The 21,278-nt window shown below is 47.8% G+C and overlaps 1 protein-coding gene across 1 annotated transcript; it reads right to left on the reverse strand.

The window, feature by feature from the left end:
• Nucleotides 1-545: 545 nt before the first annotated feature.
• Nucleotides 546-16,900, reverse strand: KRT80 (keratin 80). The gene is made up of 9 exons (XM_076360489.1): nt 16,441-16,900; nt 12,665-12,879; nt 7,297-7,357; nt 6,167-6,262; nt 3,470-3,634; nt 2,833-2,958; nt 2,517-2,737; nt 2,093-2,148; nt 546-2,002 (listed from the first exon to the last, which is right to left on the reverse strand). The coding sequence occupies exons 1-9, from the start codon at nt 16,765-16,767 to the stop codon at nt 1,800-1,802; spliced, it is 1,470 nt and encodes a 489-aa protein (XP_076216604.1). The 5' UTR covers nt 16,768-16,900; the 3' UTR covers nt 546-1,799.
• Between the last annotated feature and the right edge of the window lie 4,378 nt (nt 16,901-21,278).

Below are 21,278 nucleotides of genomic sequence, written 5' to 3' on the forward strand. Positions count from 1 at the left end.
GGCCTTGCCCATTTTGGATCTCCCAGGTAAGTCCCTTAGAGGAGGGTGTTTTTGAGCAAGGAGCTCCAAGAAAACCCCTGTGCTCTGGAAGGGCACTTCTGAAATGAGGGACTGCATGGAAGTGTGGTTCCCCACAACGGATTTGGGTCCCAGCTGCACAGAAGTTCCCCTTTGCAGAGGTGCAGGGGGAAGCTTTGTGTAGATGAGTACAGTGGTGAGAGTGTGATGGCCTGTGCAATAACCCTTCATCTCCTGAAACATGCTCGAGCTGCTTTGTGATTGAAAGCCATGTGGGAGCCTGGTGGCAGAACAGTGGTGAGCTCCCCAAAGCCTTGGCTGCTGGCTCTGCGTCTGCTTCTCCAGCCCTGTGTACTTTTTCCTGGGGATGTGGACTAAACAAATTACCTGGGAAGCAATTTCAGCTTCATTTGGCTGCCAGAGTTTAGCCAGAGCCCTCAGCTGAGACCTGCTGGCAACTGGGGAAGGAATTGCTGTTTCAGGTGGGCTGTGCTAAGAAATTCAGAGAAAACCAACAATACAACGCATTCTGTGTGACACTCAATACTTTATTATAACAGCCTTAACCCTGGAGAGCCGGTGTTCTGGTTACATAGATGTTATGGTAGTTGTCTGTCCTACAGAAATGTGGAAATACTGCGATGCACTTAACGGAAATATGCCAAGAGACTATTAACAACTCCTCCCGTGAACTCAAAATCTGGGAACTCAAGTGCGGCTGCATGGCAGTGGCTGAGGCCAGAGCCTGGCCTCATAAAGGAAAATACTGCAGGGCCCTGTCTATGTTAGTTTGTGCAAGAGGGCCACAGAAATGTCTGTGAGGCCAGAACATCCCCCCCACCTTGCTCACAGGGGGACATGGCATCTACAGAGTTGGCTCTAGTAGCTTTGGTGTGGCATGACTGGTGTGCATTGGCTGGTGTCAGCCAGGTAAGGTAAAAGCTGCTATGTAATTTCAATAAATACAAAGACAAGTCCTGCTCACTGTAGTTAAATGGGAACCAATATCCCATTTCTAGGACCTAGCACCACTGTGTGTGGAGTCTGGAGTGCCTTTAGGCAAGACAGGCGGAGATGGTCTCTTAGAGATGGCTTATGAAAATCAAAGTTTTGAGGAGTTTTTAGCTTTGGTGGCATGGGAAAGAATGAGGGGCCACCCAAAAGGCAGTAAAATCAGTTAAATACTCTGAAGTGGCTAAGGATCCCCCAGTACAGCCAGCATGTTCGTCACCAGATATGCAAATCCAGATGTCGCAAATCCACCTGGCTCAGGTTGTTTACTTGCATCTCCCCATCAGCTCAGTTTGGAAAGCTCGATGTGGCTTTCAGAGGAAGGCAGCATCAGTGAACACCTCTCACGGACAGGCACGGAGCAGGGACAGAGCAGAGAGAATGATTTTATAATACTGGTAAAATGGCTGGGTTGATGCCTTCTGGCTGCTGTGTTAAAAGCTTGTGTAATAATACTTTCCCCTCCTGTCAAGTTTCTTATAGGTAGATCTCAAAGGTTGTGAATGCACATCCTCTGGGGAAACAGACCTAGAGAGGAAGGTGTTGGTGTGGGTATCTGAATGGGAGAGTCTCTAAAATCCTGGGTTGGTTTCTGCTTGTAACTGGTAACAGAGATGTTAACTGGGACAAACTTAAAAAAAGACAGCCTGGAGTGGATTCTCATCCTTTGTCCCTTGGACATTGGCTTGAGTTCAAGAGAAAGTGCTTTGGCCTCATTTGGCTACAGATGCCAATGGGTCTTGTGTTTATGCTGTGGGGCTCTGTTTCTCCTAGGAGCATTCTTCAGTGGGCAGGGAACTGAGCTTTGGCTGGGCACAGCTGATGAAGGCATCTGCTTCAGGTGTTGCTGAGTTGTCACTGTTGCTTCTAGAGGGCAGTATCTTTGTGCTGCCTCCATTTGGCTTCATCTCGCCATTGGTGCTGCCTGTTCCTCTTGCAAACAGCTTGGAGTTTCTCAGGGTGCTGACAGAAACTGTCAGGGTTGGGGGGAATGAGAGGGGAGAGGTTAGAAACATTTCATTCACACTCTGCTTTACCAAGTTGTATGAATAAAACCACTTACGGTGCTTTGGTCTGGAGTGGACAGTGCTGATGACTGTGGGTATTGGTTGCTCCATGCTGTGAACACAAGGACAGAGTGTGAGGACACATATTAACCTCTGCAGTGCCAGAGAGGTATAGAGGACTGGAGTTTGGCCCATGTGAGCTGGGCTACATGGGTAGAGCCAAGTGTGTGGTTGGATCATGAAAGCTAACTCAACAGCATATGGGCAAAGCACCATCTAGAGAAGTGCTGGAACCCTCCTATCTGGGGGGTCTAAGGAAAACTCTAGAGCAAGAAACAGAGCTGAACTGTATGGGGACTGCTGGGATTTGTTTTTTCTTTGATCCAACCTTCAATACCAGACTCAAAGCTTGGGATGTCTGCTTTCTCTCTAGGTGGGTGCATCCCTTCCTGTTTTCAGGCACAAGGAAGCCCAGCTTACCTGCTCTCTTCCCCTTCCATCAGCTTCCTGTAAGTGAGGATCTCCACATCCAGTGCCAGCTTGATGTTCATCAGTTCCTGATACTCTTTCACCAGATGAGCCATATCCTCCTTGCACTTCTGTAGGGCTTCTTCTAGCTTGACCAGTTTGGCTTTGGCATCCTTGAGGGCCATCTCGCCATGTTCTCCTGCTTCTTTGATATGCTCCTCTAAGTACAGGCACTGGTGTTGCAAAGGGAGAAGGGTGGTGGAGGCATTAGGTGTGTTGTAGTTTCAGACCTGTACGTCAGAGTTTTGTCACCCACCCCAGGACACACCTGGCTCTTTTGGGACACGATGCAGGACCTCAGCTTCTGGATCTGTATGTTCAGGTCTGCGATCTCCCGTCGGCTGTCAAGGAGGTGACCCCCGTAGGTGCCTGACTGGGTGCTTCCTTCATTCAGCTGCAGGAGAGATGGAAGAGTGGGTTATCTGCACACCACCTCTGCTGTAGCAAAGGAATCTGTGAGGATTGCTGCTGCCCTTGAGGAGAAACACCTAACTGGGGAAGAACAGCAGGTGTGTGGAAGGATTTAGGGCTCATTCTCATATCCTCTTCTGGCTGTAGCTGTGCCAGGTATAGAGAACACTGTCTCTTGGGGTTAATCACATTCTTGCTCTGTTTGGAGGAGGCACCAGTGGAAGGTCATTTGCATCTCAGATGAGACAGGCTGCCACTGGGAGATGTCCTTGCCTTTCTCTGCTGACAGTATGGAGAGCCTAGAGCAATGAAACTACTAATTTACACACCTGAGTTAGGAGGAGTTGATCTGGGTTAGCACCCTGTCCCTCCCTCCATTCCCAGGTGTAGTCTGTCCCTCCACATCTTGCTGATTCCTGTAGTTTCTAGGCTGATCTCTCTCTCTCTTCTTTCCCTGCCTCTCCCCAGTATCAATCAGATAAGGAGACAAATACCTTTCTCCTGGTAAGTGCTTCAGCCTCCTCCCAGCTCCGAAGAGCCAGGGCTTCATACTGGGCCCTCACTTCTTCCACAATTTTGCTCAGATCAAGTTTGCATGCATTGTCAATTCCCAGTACAACAGAAATGTCCTTAATTTCTGTCAGCAGCTCCTCAAGTTCCTGAATAGCAAAGAGAGAATAGGACTGAGATACCAAGTAATCAACAAAGCTACAAGCCAGGAGAGAGCTGGACCCTGGCAGATCTGCTGTGCTTAGCTAGGCAAAGCATCTTCCATATGGAGTGTGGAGATGGTGAGATTTCCTAGGTTTTCAGTCTCTGAAGTTTGGAAGCTGGTATTATTTTCTCCATAAAATCCAGACTCGGGCTAGGGTGTTGGTTTGGGACCTTTGGATACAATCTGTTAAGAGTCTGACAAAATAGTGCATTTGTACTGCATCAAGAGCAGGTTAATTGAACTGATGATCATGCTTCAATATCTATCAATATTCAGATGGTGGGCATATATGTCTTGGGCAAGAAATAGGGCAGCGTGAATCATTCTGCAGGCTGGTGGTGCTAGAAAGATGCCTTTGCCGAGCTCTGCTTCAGTATCTAGAGAGGCTGTGGCTGCCACTTGTATTATTATAGTCTGCTTTGTGTCTAGTTAGAGAAGGGAGAAACAGGACCCTTCTCTGAACACATCCATCACTAGCAGACCTATTCTACTCCCCAGAGCTGCTCTCATATGCTGGGGAAACTCGAGCCAGCGTGCGGGAAGTAGGAACATGCACACACAAGCTGTGGTATCACTGGCTGGGATATTTGCTCTTGATAGCTGACTCGGTCACAGCTTTAGAAAAAGGATCCAAACAATGATGAATGCAGACTCCCCTCAGTGAACCTAAAAAGGACCCTTAATCCATGCCTGTAAACTGCACTCCTGGGTGGTTTGTGTCCAGGCAAGACATGACTTGATGTTGAGCAGATGGTGTACACGTTCACTTGGCAGCTGCCCCCCAGCCTCAGACTGTTCCTGCAGGGGTGTCACTCTTATCGGTATCTCTGCAGTTGCTTCTGATTTACACCAGTGTTAAAAGAGAGCAGCATACATCTCTCCCCATCTCTTACCTTTCATCTTGACGTTTTTGTTCTTTCTCTTTGTGCTGAGGGCTCTAATCTCTTCTCTAAAGTATTTGTATACCTTGTTTGCCTTGCCTTCCCCTGACTGGGGAAACAAAGGGCACCCTGACATGGTGATTCATGAATAACAGAAAAATACTCCACCACTCTTCCAAAGAGCAGGATTATCAGTGTATTTTTTTTCCCACTGGTGTTTAATCCTTGAGCCTCTTTGTTAATCTTTGAGCAGGTTAATAGCTATATGAGAAAATGCATGTTTATTGCAAATTCTTGAGCATCCTCTGCCGGGGGCGGGGGGAGAACAACCTGGTGGTTTATTAATGAGGATTGAGGCTGGGATTTTCTTCTGATTCATACCAACATGCTGTGAGCAAAGCTGTCAAGCAAAGTTTTCCTCATTTGCCCTTCCACTGGGTACGTGTGCCTATACGTTGATGTCAGTCAAATCAACAGGTACAGGCGAGAAAATGACTAACCTGAAAACAAGCTATCGAGAGGAGAGGGCAGAGAGAGAGATGGAGGGTAACTTCTTTGCATGAAGCACGGGTAAAAAAAAAAATGCAGCCTTCTGCCGGGACAGCAGTGTGGAACTTGGAGGAAATCTGCTCAAGGAGTTCTTCACAGCAGGATCTGATTTCCAACTACCCCTGTGAATTGCTTTGCACCAGGAATAATCTTACTATTTTAGAGAAAGTAAGGCATCATGGTGAGTTGCAGGCAGGGTATGTGTTATAATGCAGTTCTGATATTATGCAGGTCCTTCTGCCTCTCTGTGCCTCAGTTTCCCCACAAAGAATGTTAACATTCCTCTGTCAAGCATTTTAATTGTTTGTATTGGTAGAATTTAGACAAATCATTAGTATTCCCAAAACACTGCCGAGCCTGCTTGGTAACATTTTACAGGCTCTGAGTAAGCAGCTGTAATCGCTTCACCCTGTTTGAGTAGATACAGGCATGCTGCAGCCTTTGGGTTTGTCTGAAGAGCTGCAGACTCTGTATCCTTCCCCCCTTGGTGAAATCATATCTGACTGTGCACTTCTCATTTAAGTAGAAATGGAGTATGTTGGACTGTGTTAAAGAGCATCCAGCACCTCACCCAGGTTCACCAGGGCTTGTCCTGTTTTGTTGCGAGCCCTTCCTCTGAATCTGAATAGAATAACATTCAGCTCGCTCATGACCTGGGGCGTTTGGTCTCAAGGCAAACACTATCAGTGGGGATTAGGAGCTGAGCCCAAAACCAGCCAGCTCGAGAGTTAGATGCGGGTTCCTGACTGTTAGAGGGGAGACCTGCTGGAGCAGCCTCCCTGCAGTAGCTGTGGGGCAGAAGGAACATCCTGATCAAATTTAAAATGCAGCTAGTTTAGTTAAAGAAAGGGGATTAGCTCATGAGACCCTGCCTTAAGCCATCGAAGAGTTGTCTGCAATGCCATGCAACTCCCCTGGACAAGCTCTCATTTTGGTGTAAATCTGGAACAATGCCCTCCCTGTAGTGGGACTGTCCACAAAAATGCCATTTTTTTGCATAGTAGCTTGCATGTGTGCCAGTGCCGCTCTCCTGATTGCATTTTTACCTCCTTGTAGATGGTTTTCTTCAAATCCATCAGCTCTTGGAGCCCGTTGAGTTTTACCTCCAGCTCAGTTTTGTGCAAGGAGCTCACGTCTAAATCCTGCAGGAGATGGAAAGCGTATTCATGAGTAGTTTGTCTTTGAGTTTGTAGCAAGAAGTCTTTCCCACTGCCACCTCTCCCCCAGCAAGTGTCCTGCTTGCTCTTTGTTGGCAGGTACTTGTAAAACTGCTCTCCTGCTCTACAAGTAGGGAGGCTCCTTTGTGGACATTTTTCCTCTGCAAGTTGGTTGGTTTTTTTTTTTTTTGGTAAGCACTTTGGTGGAAGTCTCAAATGAGGTAGGGTGGAGAAGGAAACAGGCAGGGCTGGTCCATACCCACTCATCTTTTGTTCACCACAAAAAGCACAGCTTATTGAAAACTCTGATGCCATCCACAAAAGTCACCAGAACTGCCCTTACTGGCAGATGAGTGTGTCAGGGAAAACATGCAATTAACCATAATGATCATTTGTGGAGAACGTTTCCTCTGTCTAATAATACCCTGCATTCCTGCACCTTGGATTTTTTTTTTTTTTTTTAATGTAAAGGCTGTGCACAAAGCTTCCCATTTCAGGGGATATCCAAATACAGCTACTTCTGGGGTGGGATGTTTAAACAGGGTGTTGCCATGTGACAGGAAACAAAAGCAAACACATTTATCAATTTCCAGCCTTTCCCAACCTATGATGTCATTCTGAGAGAAAACATGCCAGGGAGGAGAGGTGTTGCCTCAGAGGGTCCCGGGGTGCAGACCCCTCCAGGCTAGGTCTGGCCAGTGCACTTGCAATGGGGTTAGGTGCAGGCATGGTCTGACCCCTAGGTGCTTCTGCCAAGAGCCGTGGGGCTTTTCTGTAACCACAAGTGGCCCAGACTCACTTGTACTTTTCCTATTGAAATGGTGACTGTGTTCACCACTCTGCTGTGCTCCTCAAGACCTTATTACCCCACAAAACATCTGTGGTACAAGGACTCAGTCCAGAGCTAGCTCTTGGCTGTCTTAGCTGAGCCTGGACCATCTTGCCCCTCCAGGCTCTTCTGTGACTACACAGAGCTGGCGTAGAGCCTGTCCAGGTGAAAAGCTTCTCTTGCCACTGACCTTTTTGAGCTCCATGAAGGTGTATTCCATGCCACTACAGAGGCGAATTTCATCCTCGTATCTAAGGAGAGTGAAAAAAGCAGTGAGAAATTGCACATGGTGAAAGCCTCTGGGATGCTTAAGGTTGTCTTGCTGGCCCCAAAAAGCATTGGTGTCAAAGCTTTCTGCTTCTACTATGATGTCCCACTTCCTTGACATACGCTAGACGGAAAGAGAGATATCTCTTAGGTGTGGGCATCTGGGACAAGAGAGAGGATAACAAGCTGCCACATGTCAGCGGCTCTGTAGTAACACCATGAGCACTTTAAGTCTGAAGAGCCCCAGAGTAGAGAGGAGGTAGCTTTAATACTAATTTAATTTGAGGGCTAAGCAACCTCAGGTTACCTCACATTTGCCACAGAAAGAGAGAGTAGGCATGGAGAAGTGGGGTGTGGTGAGTTATTCTCTATGAAACCCAGTCGCATGCCCAAAGACTCCTAAATTTTCACCCTAAGCCTTCCTCTTCTGTTTCTTTCAGGTATCCTCAGCATTTAATTTCCAGAGTCTGAGAGTATCCTTAAGGGAAAAAACTTTGGCCTGTGAAAATTCCGAGAATACTGGACTGGTGTCATAACTTATCCTAAATGTAGCACAATTTGTGAAGTAACACAGGACCTGGCAAAGCAATTTGTAGAAAATAGTGCCCACAGAGGAGAAGGTAACAAAAACCGGACGGGATAGGGTGGAGTCCTAATGGCTAAATATCCAGCAGAGGAACCAACCCTGCAGGTGTTTAAAAACAGGTTTGATAAGGCAGGACCAGGATAGCAAAGACTTAGTCCGGGGGCAAATGCATTTTTGATGGCCAGCAGCAGACACAAGAGGGTAGCTTAGGGAATACACCAACCCTTGTTGGCTCATGGGACGAGCACGTGGCTAGCCCTGATGTTGCTAAAAGCAGGCATCTGACCAGGAAGCCACAGAGTCTCTTTTGGGCCTGGTGTGACCAGCAGCGTTTGGTTCGTTTGCCATGCAGGAGCATTATGTGATGGGTGTTTGGTATCTCCCACTGTGCTGCTGGACACGCTTTGGGAGTGTTGGCTCTTCTGCTGAGACCAGAGCAGGTTGTGCGCTCAGGGAGGTCATGGCTTCCCTGCTCTTCCATGATACCTTAGGCTCTTCTTAGCCTAATGTGCTCATAGCATTTCCAGGCTGTGAATTAAACCTTTCAGTGCTACTTATAAATGTCGCCAAATTGGTATGGAGAAGGCTGAGATCTCTGGGAATGTGGTAAAACGGCATCTCCTAACAGAGTAATGATGATAAAAAGAGGAATGATAGCCATATTCTGTTGTTTGGTGGTCTGGTGCATCATCACTCGGGTTACACTCAAGAGCCTTCCCTGCTGTTGTACAAACCTTTAGGAGAAAGAGGAGCTGCGTCTAGGAGCAGAAGGAGGAGAAGGTATAGGGAATGCAGCACAGGGGATCGCATTGCAGGGCAAGGGGGTAAGTCGTGCTGAAGAACTGACCTGAAATATCAAAAGCAGCTCCCTAGAGCTGTTGTTCCCTCCACAGAGGGGACAGTGGGGGGCACAGAGGGGATCTGACTGGCACAGGCTCTAGAGTTAGGTGCTTCTAAGGTTCCTCTTGGGTGCCCCCATGGTGTTAAACTCACCCTCTCCTTGCCTGCTTTTATAAGGCCCGGTAGCGTGGCTAACGAGATTTACCTGTCTGGTTTCTCTGCTCTTTAGCTGGAATGTTAGCCATGCTGGCAGAAACTATGCACTGAGCTTAATTACAGCCTGCCACTCTTCCTTCATCCTCATTGCATCTCAGCCCAATCCCAGTCTGTCCCAGCCTGCTGAAGCAGCTTCATACATTGCCGGGCGCTGACATAATCTTGCATATTGAACAAACAACAGTCCTGACTGAAAGAGAGCAGGCCCAGCCAGCCAAACATGCTCACCACACGGCTCCAGAGGGACCTGGCGGCCGGGAGATGACTCACATGGGGATGGAGCATTCCACAAACACATTACAGCATTTATCTCCTTAGAGATAATCCTCAAGCAGTCATGCATTAAGGCATAAATCCATTCCATCTCAATTCATGCACTTAAGACACACTTGAGACAGGCGTCTGGTCGCCTTGGGCTCCTTCCATAGGCAGTGAAGCAAAATCAGAGGTGAACCAAATCTCAGGCAGGCTATGTTCCTCTCTGGATGTGCCTTTAAGACTACTTTAGGGTGACAATATGGTGGTGGGAGGTATCTGAGCCTGGTGGCATGAAATCATGTCAGTCTTCCTCTTGCAGAGCAAGGAAATGGGACAGGAAGTAGCTGAAAACCAACTGCAGAGGTTGAAGGTAGAGGGGTGTTGGCTGTCTAGTTTTCAGGTGGCAAGATTTGACTAACACAATCTCTGGATCTCAGAAATGGATCCTCTAAGGGCTGTATGCCCCATATTTTCCTGCAGTATCTCCCCAGTGCCACACCAGAGTGGGTCAGCACAGGCAAAAATTCCCTGCCTTCCCATTTAAATGGGTCTTTGCATGTGTAAATCACACATGTGGCGAGCTGAAGCAAACACTTGTGCAGCTGTGCACCTCTGGGCAGTCATCCCTATTCGGGTATGTTTCAGTATTTGATTTTTTAGCTTGATTTCCTAAAGAAGCAGGGTTTGAGATCCTGTGCCAGCCTCCAACCCACTTCCCTGTCCCCTCTCTATCCTTCTCTGCGTTTGGAATTGCTGGTCAATGGCAACCTAATTTGAGAAGGAGGTACAAGTGTCCTAGCTAGTTAAATCTCCTGTATGATTTTTGGAAAGCCATCCCTGGATAGAGAAGACAGATGAATTAGGGCCTTACAGAGCGGCACTGACAGGCAGATTTCACACATTAAGTGATCTATTGGACAGCAGCCTGCTTGGGTGGTCCCTGTGTGCGTGGTGTTAGGTCTGGAGTGCGGCAGCAGGGAGGAGAGCACAACCAGTTAAATTTGCCAGTGAAGTTACTAGCTTTTCCGCCCCCAAAAAATTTCATTTGGGAAAAGAAACCTCCACAGGAGTTGGAAGCCTCCAAAATTTGCATGGTTTAGGCAGACCATTTGCTCCAGAAAAACAACTGGGCTGAGGCAGCCTTCTCAAAGGCAGCGTGCAGGACTCAACGGAGCCAGTGAGGGTTAGGATGGGGTTGGATCGCTGCCTGGAGAAGGCTCAGCAGAAGCAGCAGTTCTCTCCCCATGAATCACTAACTGCTGGGAGCAGCACCATGGATTGTCACTGTCGCAGAAATCCACCTGCACTGGCTTTGGGTGTTAACAGCACCCAATGACAGGGTGGGTTTTGCCTATTTGCTGCTTACGTCACCCCTGGCAGGGCTTGTGCCTCCCAGCTCACAAATGGGAGAAAGCGGAAGGGGAAGGCTCCGCAAATGAAGGAGAAGTGCTTTGAGGAGCAGTGTCATTTCTGAAGGCTGTTTTCCTGTGGCTGTGTAGTCCCACAAAGCGGGAACTCTTCTCAAGACCGGTAGTTGGGCTAGTCATAAGCTGGTGCCCACTGTGGATTCTCTGCTGTCTAATACTGTGCATGTGCACATGCTGCATCCTTATTCTCTGTGTGTTGGGTGTAGGGTGGGTCCTGTTCCTCTAGTCAGTATCTTTTTTTTAATTTTCAGGGATGTAGCATCCCTATCATGTCTATCCTGTTGTCCAACTAGGTAGTAACTGTCCAAGAAAATCAAAAGGTAGGGGGAGAACACACAGACACCCTGTTTGTGTAAGCACCTTTATCCTTAAGAAATCAGGCTGGAAAAAAAAAATGAAGTGCCAGGCCTGGGCAATTAATGAGTACAAATACGAGCACAAACTGTGAGAGCAGATAGGGGTGACTGATCTGACATTTCTCCACCAGCCCAACCATTTTCCTATCTGGGTTTTCCTGACTGTCAGGGAATAAGCCAAGAAGTATCTTTTATAACTGCAGGGCCACAGAGCAGATGTTTCCTCAGGGAAGTGCAAGGAAGACCAAGTGCTCCAGAGAGGGATGACAGGTCTTAATCTTTTTAGGGCGGGGAGTAAATGGCACAATCCATATTGTGGCTTTGATCCAAGCTCAGGGTTGCTGCCTGTCAGCAAAGCAAGCATCAGTAAGCTCAAGTCTTGTAGTGAAACCAGCATCCAAATAAAGATCAGACAGACACCCACCACGAGGAATTTAGGGATTTCTAGGCACCTGGGTATCAGTGTGTCACTTTTTGAAGGATACTGAGCATAGTGATTTCAGCATAAGGTCAAGAACCAAACTCCTAGCTCCTATTCCTGCTCTGCCACCAGCTCACTCTGTGAGCTTGAGTAAGACATTTAACTGCTGCGTCTCTGTTTATATGTCTGTAAAGTGGAGGTATCAGTCCTTCCCCTAATGTGCAGACATGTTGAGTAGCTGGTTTAATCAAAGTCTGCAAAGAGCTTTAAGATCCTTGGGCTAAACTCTACGGAGAGGGTACTGTTATTATTTATGCATCGCTTCATACATCAGGAACAGGTTTGGGCTATTACTACAGTGATGTCTATCAGTGCCAGCAGGGGGGTAGTCCCTTAGCATCACTGTTCTGTTTTGACAGTGCCCATACATGGCTCTTTGCTACAAATCAGCATGGAAGACTCCAGAGATCTTGTGTAGGTAGATGGGTGTAACTGTAAGGGAAAGTATCTAATTGTGGATTCATCTGTGGTATGCAAATGACACCGATAATAAGAAAAGCATTGTCTTCTTGAATGAGCCATGGCACATCTCAAATGCTCTTATCTGAAGATCTCAAAGTTCTTGGCAAAAGCAGCAATAAGCACATGGCAGCTGGTCCTCCCTTAAACTTTCAGCTGCCTCAATATTTTCTGTCAAGAGGTTTCCTGGGTAAAAGTCTGACTTTTTGGTCACAGCAGAATTTTGCATTAAATGTTGTGGGGTGAAGGGGGAAAGGAAGGGATGTTTGTTAGTACTAAGCAGCCTAGATCCATAAAACGGTTTGGGGAGAAAGTTCTGGCTTGTGATAATAGTGTGGAGAATAAATATTTCTCTGTTTCAGTGGCTGTCATTCCCGATAATACTGTTCTCCAGAGCCGTTCTCTGGCCTGAGGCATTTCTCAGATGCCCTGCACTGTTTGGTATTTCGCTTTTCATGGGTTTCCTTTCATCTCTAGTTAATCAGGAAGAGGCTAGGATGCTAACTTCTCAAATTCACAGTTCTGTGCACACCAAACTAGGAATTTGTTCCTGGGAATAACAAGCTGTCTGTGTTAAATCGATCCCAGCTACTCTTTGTGCGCACAGCTGAACCAATATCTTGCAAACACACTCCCCCTTGTAACATCCAGCTAGGCTAGACACCTACTTGCTTCGAAAGTTACCCATGGTGCTCAGGACCTTTGTGAGCTCCGACTCAAGATTTTCCTGCTCGTAGTTGAGCGCCTTCATCTCTTGATTCATTTTGCTCATGTACTGATCGTAGATGGCCTTGATGTCCGACTCAGAGTGGGAATTGTCTTGATCCTTCAGGAAGTTCCACCTTGTCGTCAGGATCTGGTTCTGTTGCTCCAAGCACTGGACCTGCAGAAGAGGTTTCAGAGACATTAGTAACACTAACAGCCAAAAGCAAAGCTGACTGCTCCTGGCAGGACAGGAGACATTGAACTGGAGACCTTCAGAGTAGTGAGAAGCTGCTGGAATCAGCAGAGATTTCCAGGTAAGAATGAGAAATCCTCTGAAAATTAGGCCGGAGGATGCAGGGTTATAGGGACTTTTAGAAGTTTTGCAAGTTACCTACTAATTAATTTCTTGATAGAACATGTTCACATCAAAATGGATGAGCATCTTTTATTAAGTCACTGAAAAATAAGAACTGTTCAATGCTAGTCCCCTTTGCCTGTGAACATATTGAAGCAAAGGCTGAAAATCCACCACAGCTCATGCACAGATGTCCAGGGTGAATGAAAGTCAGATTTACTACCTTGGAGTGGCACAAACAAAGATAACTCCTCTCAAATCTGTAGGATTACACCATGGTGAAGTTTGAGTAATGAATCAGAGTCCTGGTTTGTATTGCAAAGCAACATAGACAAGGCCTATGGGAACTCTAGAGAATAAGCAAAATAATTACAGACTCCACGTGAGGTCTATGTGCGCATGCGCCTGTCTGCTTGGGAGAGGATACACTACATTTTTGTCCACCCACCATTTGATGAATCTGGCACTCTTCTTTCCTAGTATTCACAGTCTTAACAGTAATACTCAGTGTTTAACAGTTTTCATCTTCAAAGCTCTTGGCTAACTTCAATTCATTTATCTAATTGCTACCTCTCTCTCTTACTGTTCTGTGAACAAAACCAAACTCCTTCAGTCACGTTTTGGCTGGTGATTCGTGAGTTGCTTCCAACAGTGTCTTCCAGTCTATCATGGAGATGATTCAATGCTGATAGTATGCCCTGTGCGGTGTGAGCAGTGGGGTGCAGATGCTATCGGGCCTTGACCTTCTGCTTGGCCTTCAGCTTTGACTTTCTGTGACCCGAAGCAGCATCAGTGCATTGAAGAGAGTTCCCAGCTGCTGACCAGTGCACAGATGCACATGGTGAGAGACAGCACCTTTCCCAAAATGCTTCTTGTCTGAACAGAGAAGCAGGAGCAGAGAGCAGTGAAGCGAAGCAAAGCAAAAGCACTCCGATGCTCGCAGTCAGTTTTCAGCAGAAGGGGTGTGAGTATTGGGATCTTCCAGGTCTCACTGTTAGAGACCTAATCCTTTCTTCTTGATATCTTAACACGTGGCTGTAGACATCCCATCAGTAGTCCAGTCTGCTGACTGGCTGCTTTGTCCTGGCACAAAACCAGAGTGGCACGCTGTGTGTGTGTGCATGCATGAGGCTGAGAACCAGAGGATGATGCTGCAGCAGAGCCAGAAAGGGGCATTGCAAGTGGCACAAGTAAGTGGCCTCTGGGGCTACCAGGAGCCAACTGGGCCATTTGTTCTCTCCGTCTGAGGCATCTCAGGGATTGTGATAGAGCATCCCTCCGCAGGGCTGGGGTCAACCTGTGGGACTGGCTGTAGGGAACAGCCTCTCATTTTAAGGCAGCTTCCCCCTTTGCTGCTGGGATGGTAAATGATTGAATGTGTTGACTGTTGTTCTAAGTCCGTCTTTGACCCTCAAATCAAGTTTCAGTTCCTGAACTTGCTCCTAATCCTTAGCTGCTCTTTTTTACCCTCCCCCAAACTGCTCAGTTTCTTTCCTGTTCCCAAACCATACCCGTCCACTGGACTGAACTGCTTACATCTTGGCTTCTTATACAGCGTCCCTCTTAGCAGTCGTTCTTCCTTGCAAAGGCTTTTAACATGAGCTTTGCAGCAGAAGAATCACCCAGATCTGGCCTTATTTCCTGGAAAATCATGCCTGAACACAGAAGAAGTGACCAAGGCTTGGTCCTCAGAGGCCTCTACCTCTATGCTGCTCAGGTAGGGCTTCAAACAGGGGCTCCATGACTTGGCTTTTCTGTCTTCCACGTGGACATATCTGGATGGAAAATAAATGCTAGCAGATCTGGAACATCCTGCTTGAAAACCATCAGCAGCAAACTCCTGTGTTGTCAACTATCTGAGGAATTAGCCGCTCAGGCTTGAGACCATCTGAATTCCTGATTAAAAAGACAAGTTCTCTTTGACAAGGAAGTGTCATTACTTTCCTCTGGAATGAGGGCCTAAGGCAGATGGCTGAAGTTTGCCACTTGATATACCACTTGAAGCTACAGCCTTCAAAGCTAAATGCAGGAGCTGCTAGCACTAAAGTCAAAGCCACCCAACTAAGGTGGGGTATTTGTATCTTCTGTCCATCAGGCCCTGTAATGCACACTTAGCAGGTCACCAGATTGGGTTTATCAGTAGGCCTGCAGGCTCTCTCACTTCTTCCATCCCTGTTCGCACAGAACAGGCTAGTGCATGTGGTCTGGCTCACGTACATATTGTCACTGCGTGGTCTTGTCCCATCTCCCCTACCCCCATCCTTTCTGCTGAGGTCTGGTTTCTGAGCAGGGCTAACATCCACATAAACCCCGACTTCTTGATCTGGCTAGTCAAAGGACCAGTCCTGCAGCACATGCAACACAACGCCCCTGGGTGGTTTCCAAACCAGAGGTTCTGCAAATTCACATTGCCAAGATCTGCGCTTGGAAAAGCACAGGCGTGGAGGCTGCCATGCTCCTCCATCCAGGGTCAGCCCCCTGGTACCACCACATGCCTGTTTGCACATGTAGGTGTGGTTGGTTCACAACTATTCAGTTTAGATAGATGCTGTGGGAGATGGTTCCCCTGCCCTTCTCCTTCCCAGCGTGAATTCAGGTCCTCTTAAAGGTAGAGTTAAAACAAACAAACAAAAAAAATCCCAAGCCATAGTAGCTTGGCATTGAGTGCCTGTATTGTAGACTGCAGTGAAGCAATCCTCCTGGGAGATTACCATCTGTTTACAGAGCACCAGGGCTTTGCAGAAACCTGCCTCGGCTAGATGAGTTGTTTTCCTTTGAGAAAACCTTCTGCCTTCTCATGGATCTTAAGAGATGAAAGCGACACTTTCTTGGCTAAGCCCGCAACCCCTCACAATAAAAACCACAGAGGAGGGAGGTGGGTGGGGGGTCTCCCTTGCCCACCGCATTGCTATAGAGGTGAATTTCCATCTCTCTTTAGCAGTTGGAGAATAATTTGAGCTGCTGCCTTAATCAGCGTCACCGCCCATGGCTGTTTGTCCACTATGGGAGCCAAGGCCTGCTCTGTCCGGCACCATGCCTGCGTGGCCCTGCCTTTGCTGCTCAGGCAGGGCAGGGTCCCCAAGGGGAGAGCTGCCTGCCCTCCCCAGGGACACATGGGGTGACGGGTGCAGCAAAGGAGATGCATGGGCTACCTGATGCTGCTGACTATGGATGCGGCCCAGCTTCACCTAGAGATGATGCTAATGCTTGTTAAAACAGATAGCACTGAAGGGATAACTAATTGGGTAATTAGCCTAATATTCAGAGCCTGGCAATGATTAGCTGAAGGCCTTCATAAGTCTCCTGAGAGACTGGTTAGTATCTGCTTTCCCACCACCACCCTCATCCCCATGCTGCACTGTGGTCCTCAGTAGCTCACCTTACCTTCTCAATTAGGGTCACAAACTGGTTGTTGAGCAATTTGATGTCCTCTTTCTCCTGCTGCCGGATGGCTTGGAAGTCGGGGTCAATATCGAGGTGCACGGGGGCCAGGAGTCTTCCATCGATGGAGAAGGAGGGGTAAGAGGAGCATTGGTATCCGCCATCTCCGTGGAGGCTGAGAGCGCTGTAGCCATTGCTGGCTACCCCGTTGGGACTGCAGCGGCCCAGGCAATCTGGGGATGTGCTGGCTGCTTTTCCTCTGCTCATCTTCCCTGACACCTCCCAAGAGGAGAGGGAGCCACTGGTGAAGGCTTTGCAAGGGTTAGTCATGCTCAGCTTGTGGCTCTGCAGCTTGAGGGGAAGGGAGGGAAAGGGGGAGGAAAAAAAAGAGATGAAGTTTTCTTGCTGCTGCTGCCTCAAAGGGAAGGAGAGTAGTGGCACGCTGAGGAGTTTGGTCGGCTTAATTCCTGTCTCCTCAGCTCGTGGGTTGGCTAATGAATTACAAGCACCTGTTCTCCTATGTTCATTAAACGGAGGAGGGTGTAACCATTGATGTAATCCAGATCAACCTGTTGGCTTCTTTTTTTTTTTTTTTCCCCTCCTCTCTCTGTACCCTCCTTTCTTCAGGAGCTTGTTTGTGTGGTGAGGGCATAGGCACTCACAGCAAAAACAAATCACTCACAGGTAATTCGCTGGGCCCCAAGCGGCTGCTTTCCTCATCCTTAAATGGTGAAGAAAGCAATCAAAGGTGCTGGGCTGCAGCAGGCTTGGGGAGAACAGCTCTAAGCATGGCTGCTGCGCTAGTGCTTGGCGCGTGGAGCTTGGGTTCAGCCCCTGGCTGGTTTCCAGCCAAAATCTGCAGGAAGGAATTGTAAACTTTTTTTTTTTTTGTGGGGGAGTATATAAAATCATAAAGAAAGAGTCTGAATTGGCTAAGGGTAGGAGTTTGGAAACGCATCTCAAGCTTATTGTGATTAGAGGTGCTCATGGTCTTTCTTGACCACATAGGCACATCACAGAAGCTTCTGGTGCTCTGAGTGTTTTAGGGACGATAAGTCTGGTTTTGAGACCCCTGGGTGTGGGGACCAAGAGTCCTGAGGTTATTCAGTCATCTGGTCTGGCAACAACGGAGACCTTCAAAACCTCTAGACACCAAGTTGGATCTCCAAAGTGCCAAAGTCCATCTTTGACTGCTGCACTCCCGCTCCTTGAAAGCCCTTTAAAAGCTGGCACTGGAGACATCAAAAGCCACTGTCATTTAATGAATTCTAGGCTGCTAAGGTGGCACGCCCTTAAATACCTGTTTGGACCTAGGTATAAATCGATGTTGGACGTGGCTTTCTTGAAAGCATTTTCCTGCTTTAACTCAGTTTCTCATGTGAAAAATCAGGACAGAAGAGCACCCGTTTCTGCCTCTTTCTGTCTGTTGCATTGCAGTGTTCTCAGGAAAGGGGATGGTGGTCTCTGGCCAAAATTGAGAATTTCCATTTTATGGGAAAACTGCTGTTTTACGGTCTGGTTCTGCCCCATGTTGGAAGACAAGCTGGGAATTTCCCTGCCAAGTGAAGTGAAAGAAGGGTTGGATCTGTCACAGACCTGCTTCAACAAGAAACATATCTGATGATGTAGCCTTCTGTCTTAAGAAGGACTTCAGAAGGAAGATGACCCATTCCAGTAGGGTTAACCTTTTCTTCAAGCATAGTTTCAATATTTTGCCAAGAACAGTGTGCTTCCACATGGCATGCCCATCTTGCCAAAACACCCTTTCCAGGGAAAATGTTTCTGCTGATGATCCATTTGAATACCAAGTCCCTCACTCAACAGATCCTTGTTAGGACTTTTCAGTTTAATCCTGGTGGTTTATTTTTAAGGATCAAAACAAAATTTATGGCTGGGAGATGACAAAGCTCATGGCTCTTGAAAGGTGAGGTGAGATTATCTGTCTCATCATGGGCTGCTCGTTTGTGGCTTTGCGGTTGCAGGCACATCAGTGTTCCTGATTAGCATCAGGTCATGGGGTCACCTGGCAGGTTTTTTGTGCTTCATCTGGTACTGAGGGCAGTTGTGATGGCTCCCTAGGAATGATCCCTCTGAGGGAAGGAGATGGAGGTGAAATTAGTCTAGTTCAATTTAATAGTGGCTGGGAGCAGTGTTCTGCACTGAGCTAGGCAGGCTATTGCACGATTATGTTTTGCAAGATCCCAGGAAGCACTGCTGCAGAGAAAGCACTGCTGGTCATTGCATCAGCAACCACATCGGCCTGAGCATCAATCCCTACTCCTTTCTCCTCTAAGTATCAATTCTTTCTCTCCCCCCCCCTTTTTTTTTTCTTGAAATGAAATTTCTAACACTGGATCCAGCCTGTGAGGATATCCAGTTTGGTTGAAATGGCATCTCCTGGTGCAGAATGGCACAAAAAACTCTCCTGGTGATCAGATCTAATTGTAACATGTTGCTTGGTGCCTTTTGATTCCCGGTTCCTGTATAGCATTGTGTACTATATCCCATATCCTCTCTGTTAGGTGCAGGGGGCAGGGCCGAATCATTCTGCCACAGAAAGATGCAGAAGGATGATGGTTTAGGATTAAAGCTGCCTTTAATGTTTGGGAAAGGCAGGGTGGAAAGCCATTTTCCAGTGGGAGCATCAGGGCCACTCTACTCTAGATGAGCAAGGCTTTTCAAAGTCCTGCCTCCTTCCAGAAGGATGGGTATAATTTGCAATAACCCACTAAGGAAAGTGTGTGCAAGTGGTCATCTCTGCTGGCAGGTGATGTGAGGATGTGTGGGAAGAACTTGCAGAGAGAGTATTAACCTGCTTTCTAACCTTTCTGGGTGCCAAGGCTGAAGCTCCTGTTGTCCCACCTGCTAGGCAGAGCGGCAAGGTGGGGATCCAAGCTTACCCCATTAAGGGGAGACATTGCTGCTCATGGTGCTGGGTCCTAGGGGGACCCTAATTTCAGTCTAGCCAGCGCATTGCTCCATGGCAATGCCCAATGGCCTGATGCTGAAATGATACTGCTCTTTGGTATCACAGGTGTACTTAGCAGTGCAGAAACCTGTCACCCCATGCTGTCTTTTCAAGGATGAAGGGAGGGCTGCTTTACACAGTGGCAGCCAAAGCCTTGCTGCGTGTTTTTCTCCCTTGCTGTCTTCCCTGCCCTGTGGGAGAGGCAGTGCTGAGTCAGGGTGTTTCTTCCCTTCCTGCTGATGTTCACGATGCTCCTCCTTGGCCAGGTATTTGGTTCAATTTGGAATGGGCTGGTCTCCAAAATCGGGCTTTAAGATTTGTCACCAGCCTTCTTGGCTACACAGCAAAACAAGCTAAAAAAGGATGTGGACAAGAGAAAGGTGGTAACAAGGTGGAGAAGGCTCTGGAGGATGCAATGAGGGGTCCAGTCACCTCCAGCTAAACTGCTGTGTCCTCCTACTCCCATAGTGTTGCTGCCTGTGTCCTTGTGGCCTGGTCTAGCTTGTCTCCTGATCCATTTGGATGGAGTCGTCACCATCCAAAGATGGTGAGTGGTCCCAGGATCTCCCATTCTGGATATGTCTGGAGCAAGGCAACGTGTTGCTTTGGGTTTGCAGTGTGGTTGTTTAGTAGGTTGAGGTTTGGGGTTGGGCACAGGGTGGCTTAAACCATCACAGGGTGGCTTGGGGGTGCTTAAATCTTTGCAGACAAACCTAGAGAGTCTTGTCACCCTTCCCTTGATACGTGGAGATTTATCCCGGCCATCTGGAAAATCACCTTTTAGGGTTATTGGCTCAATAGGTATATGCATAGTGGAATAATTTATTTATCAAAATTCCATAAGTAATTGCTGTTTATTAAGTATGGGTAATGTATGAAGCATAAACAACGAATCAGCGTTTGCCCCAAGGAATCCGAAGGATTAAGGTTAAGCAAGACAGAGACAGGGCTGAGGGATGCAGAGAGCCGTGGAGGTAATGAGTGGGTCAGCAGGATTTATTTAAGCCTCATCAGGCACGCGAGGAGCGTCTGGAGTGGGAACCGTGTGCGTTAAGCCAAATGACACATTGCAGGGGAATGGCTGATATTGTGGCCACAAGTAGGATGAGGCAGAGCAGCTGCAGGTTCCTGGTTCCAGAGAGCAAGGTTCAGTCCACTTGAGTTCACTTCAGGTTTAAAAAAAAAAAAAAAAGGGCTGATTTTGTTAAATGTTTGTTTTGCTTTTGTTAAATTTGGCTGCTGGCCCTCATCCTGTGACAGGAGAGGCATTTACCTGCTCTGTGGCATAGGCTGGAGATAGGTTGATTATATGGCGTCACAGGCCAGCAACGCTGCCCAGAGCTGGGTTTGTGGTGAGGGGCTTTGATTGCAGAGATGCTTTAGTTCAGCTCTGTTTCTCAGCCCATCTCTGCAGTGCCTGATGGAGAAGGGAAGGTGCTGGGCTGGGCTGGAGGCATGCCCAGACCAGTGCTGTGGTAGGACAGCCAGGGACATGCCAGTGACCACAGGGCTGCATGCTAATTTGGGCACCCATGTGGTTTGCCATTGCTCTCCTTTGTCTGACCCTTCCCAACCCTGGGGGACAGTGGATGGGTGCTGAGGGAAGCACTGTAGCCACCCTGCCCACGCTGGGATTGGGGCATGATGGCTGGGGACAGGAGAATTTTACCTCAGACTGTGGGTCTTTGTGGTCCCTGGTTTGGGGAATGGTTGGGGATAGCTTTGCAGCCTTCCCTAGCTCCACTCCATCCCTGCTCTTGCCTTCTCTCTCACTTATTACTTCTTTCCATGCTCATTCGCCCTTCTAGTGTCACATTTCCATTCTCATCTCCTCCTTTCATTCCTTTATGTGCCTACCCAGAGCCATCCACAT

Source organism: Aptenodytes patagonicus, chromosome 27 (assembly GCF_965638725.1).
Source record: "Aptenodytes patagonicus chromosome 27, bAptPat1.pri.cur, whole genome shotgun sequence".
Taxonomy (NCBI): domain Eukaryota; kingdom Metazoa; phylum Chordata; class Aves; order Sphenisciformes; family Spheniscidae; genus Aptenodytes; species Aptenodytes patagonicus.

Coding starts and splice junctions, on each gene's coding strand:
- KRT80 (XM_076360489.1), bottom strand. CDS start 16,767: ATGACTAACCCTTGCAAAGCCTTCACCAGTGGCTCCCTCTCCTCTTGG. Junction 12,880..16,440: donor TTGTGACCCTAATTGAGAAG/GTAAGGTGAGCT, acceptor CCTCTTCTGCAG/GTCCAGTGCTTGGAGCAACA. Junction 2,738..2,832: donor TCGTGTCCCAAAAGAGCCAG/GTGTGTCCTGGG, acceptor TTGCAACACCAG/TGCCTGTACTTAGAGGAGCA.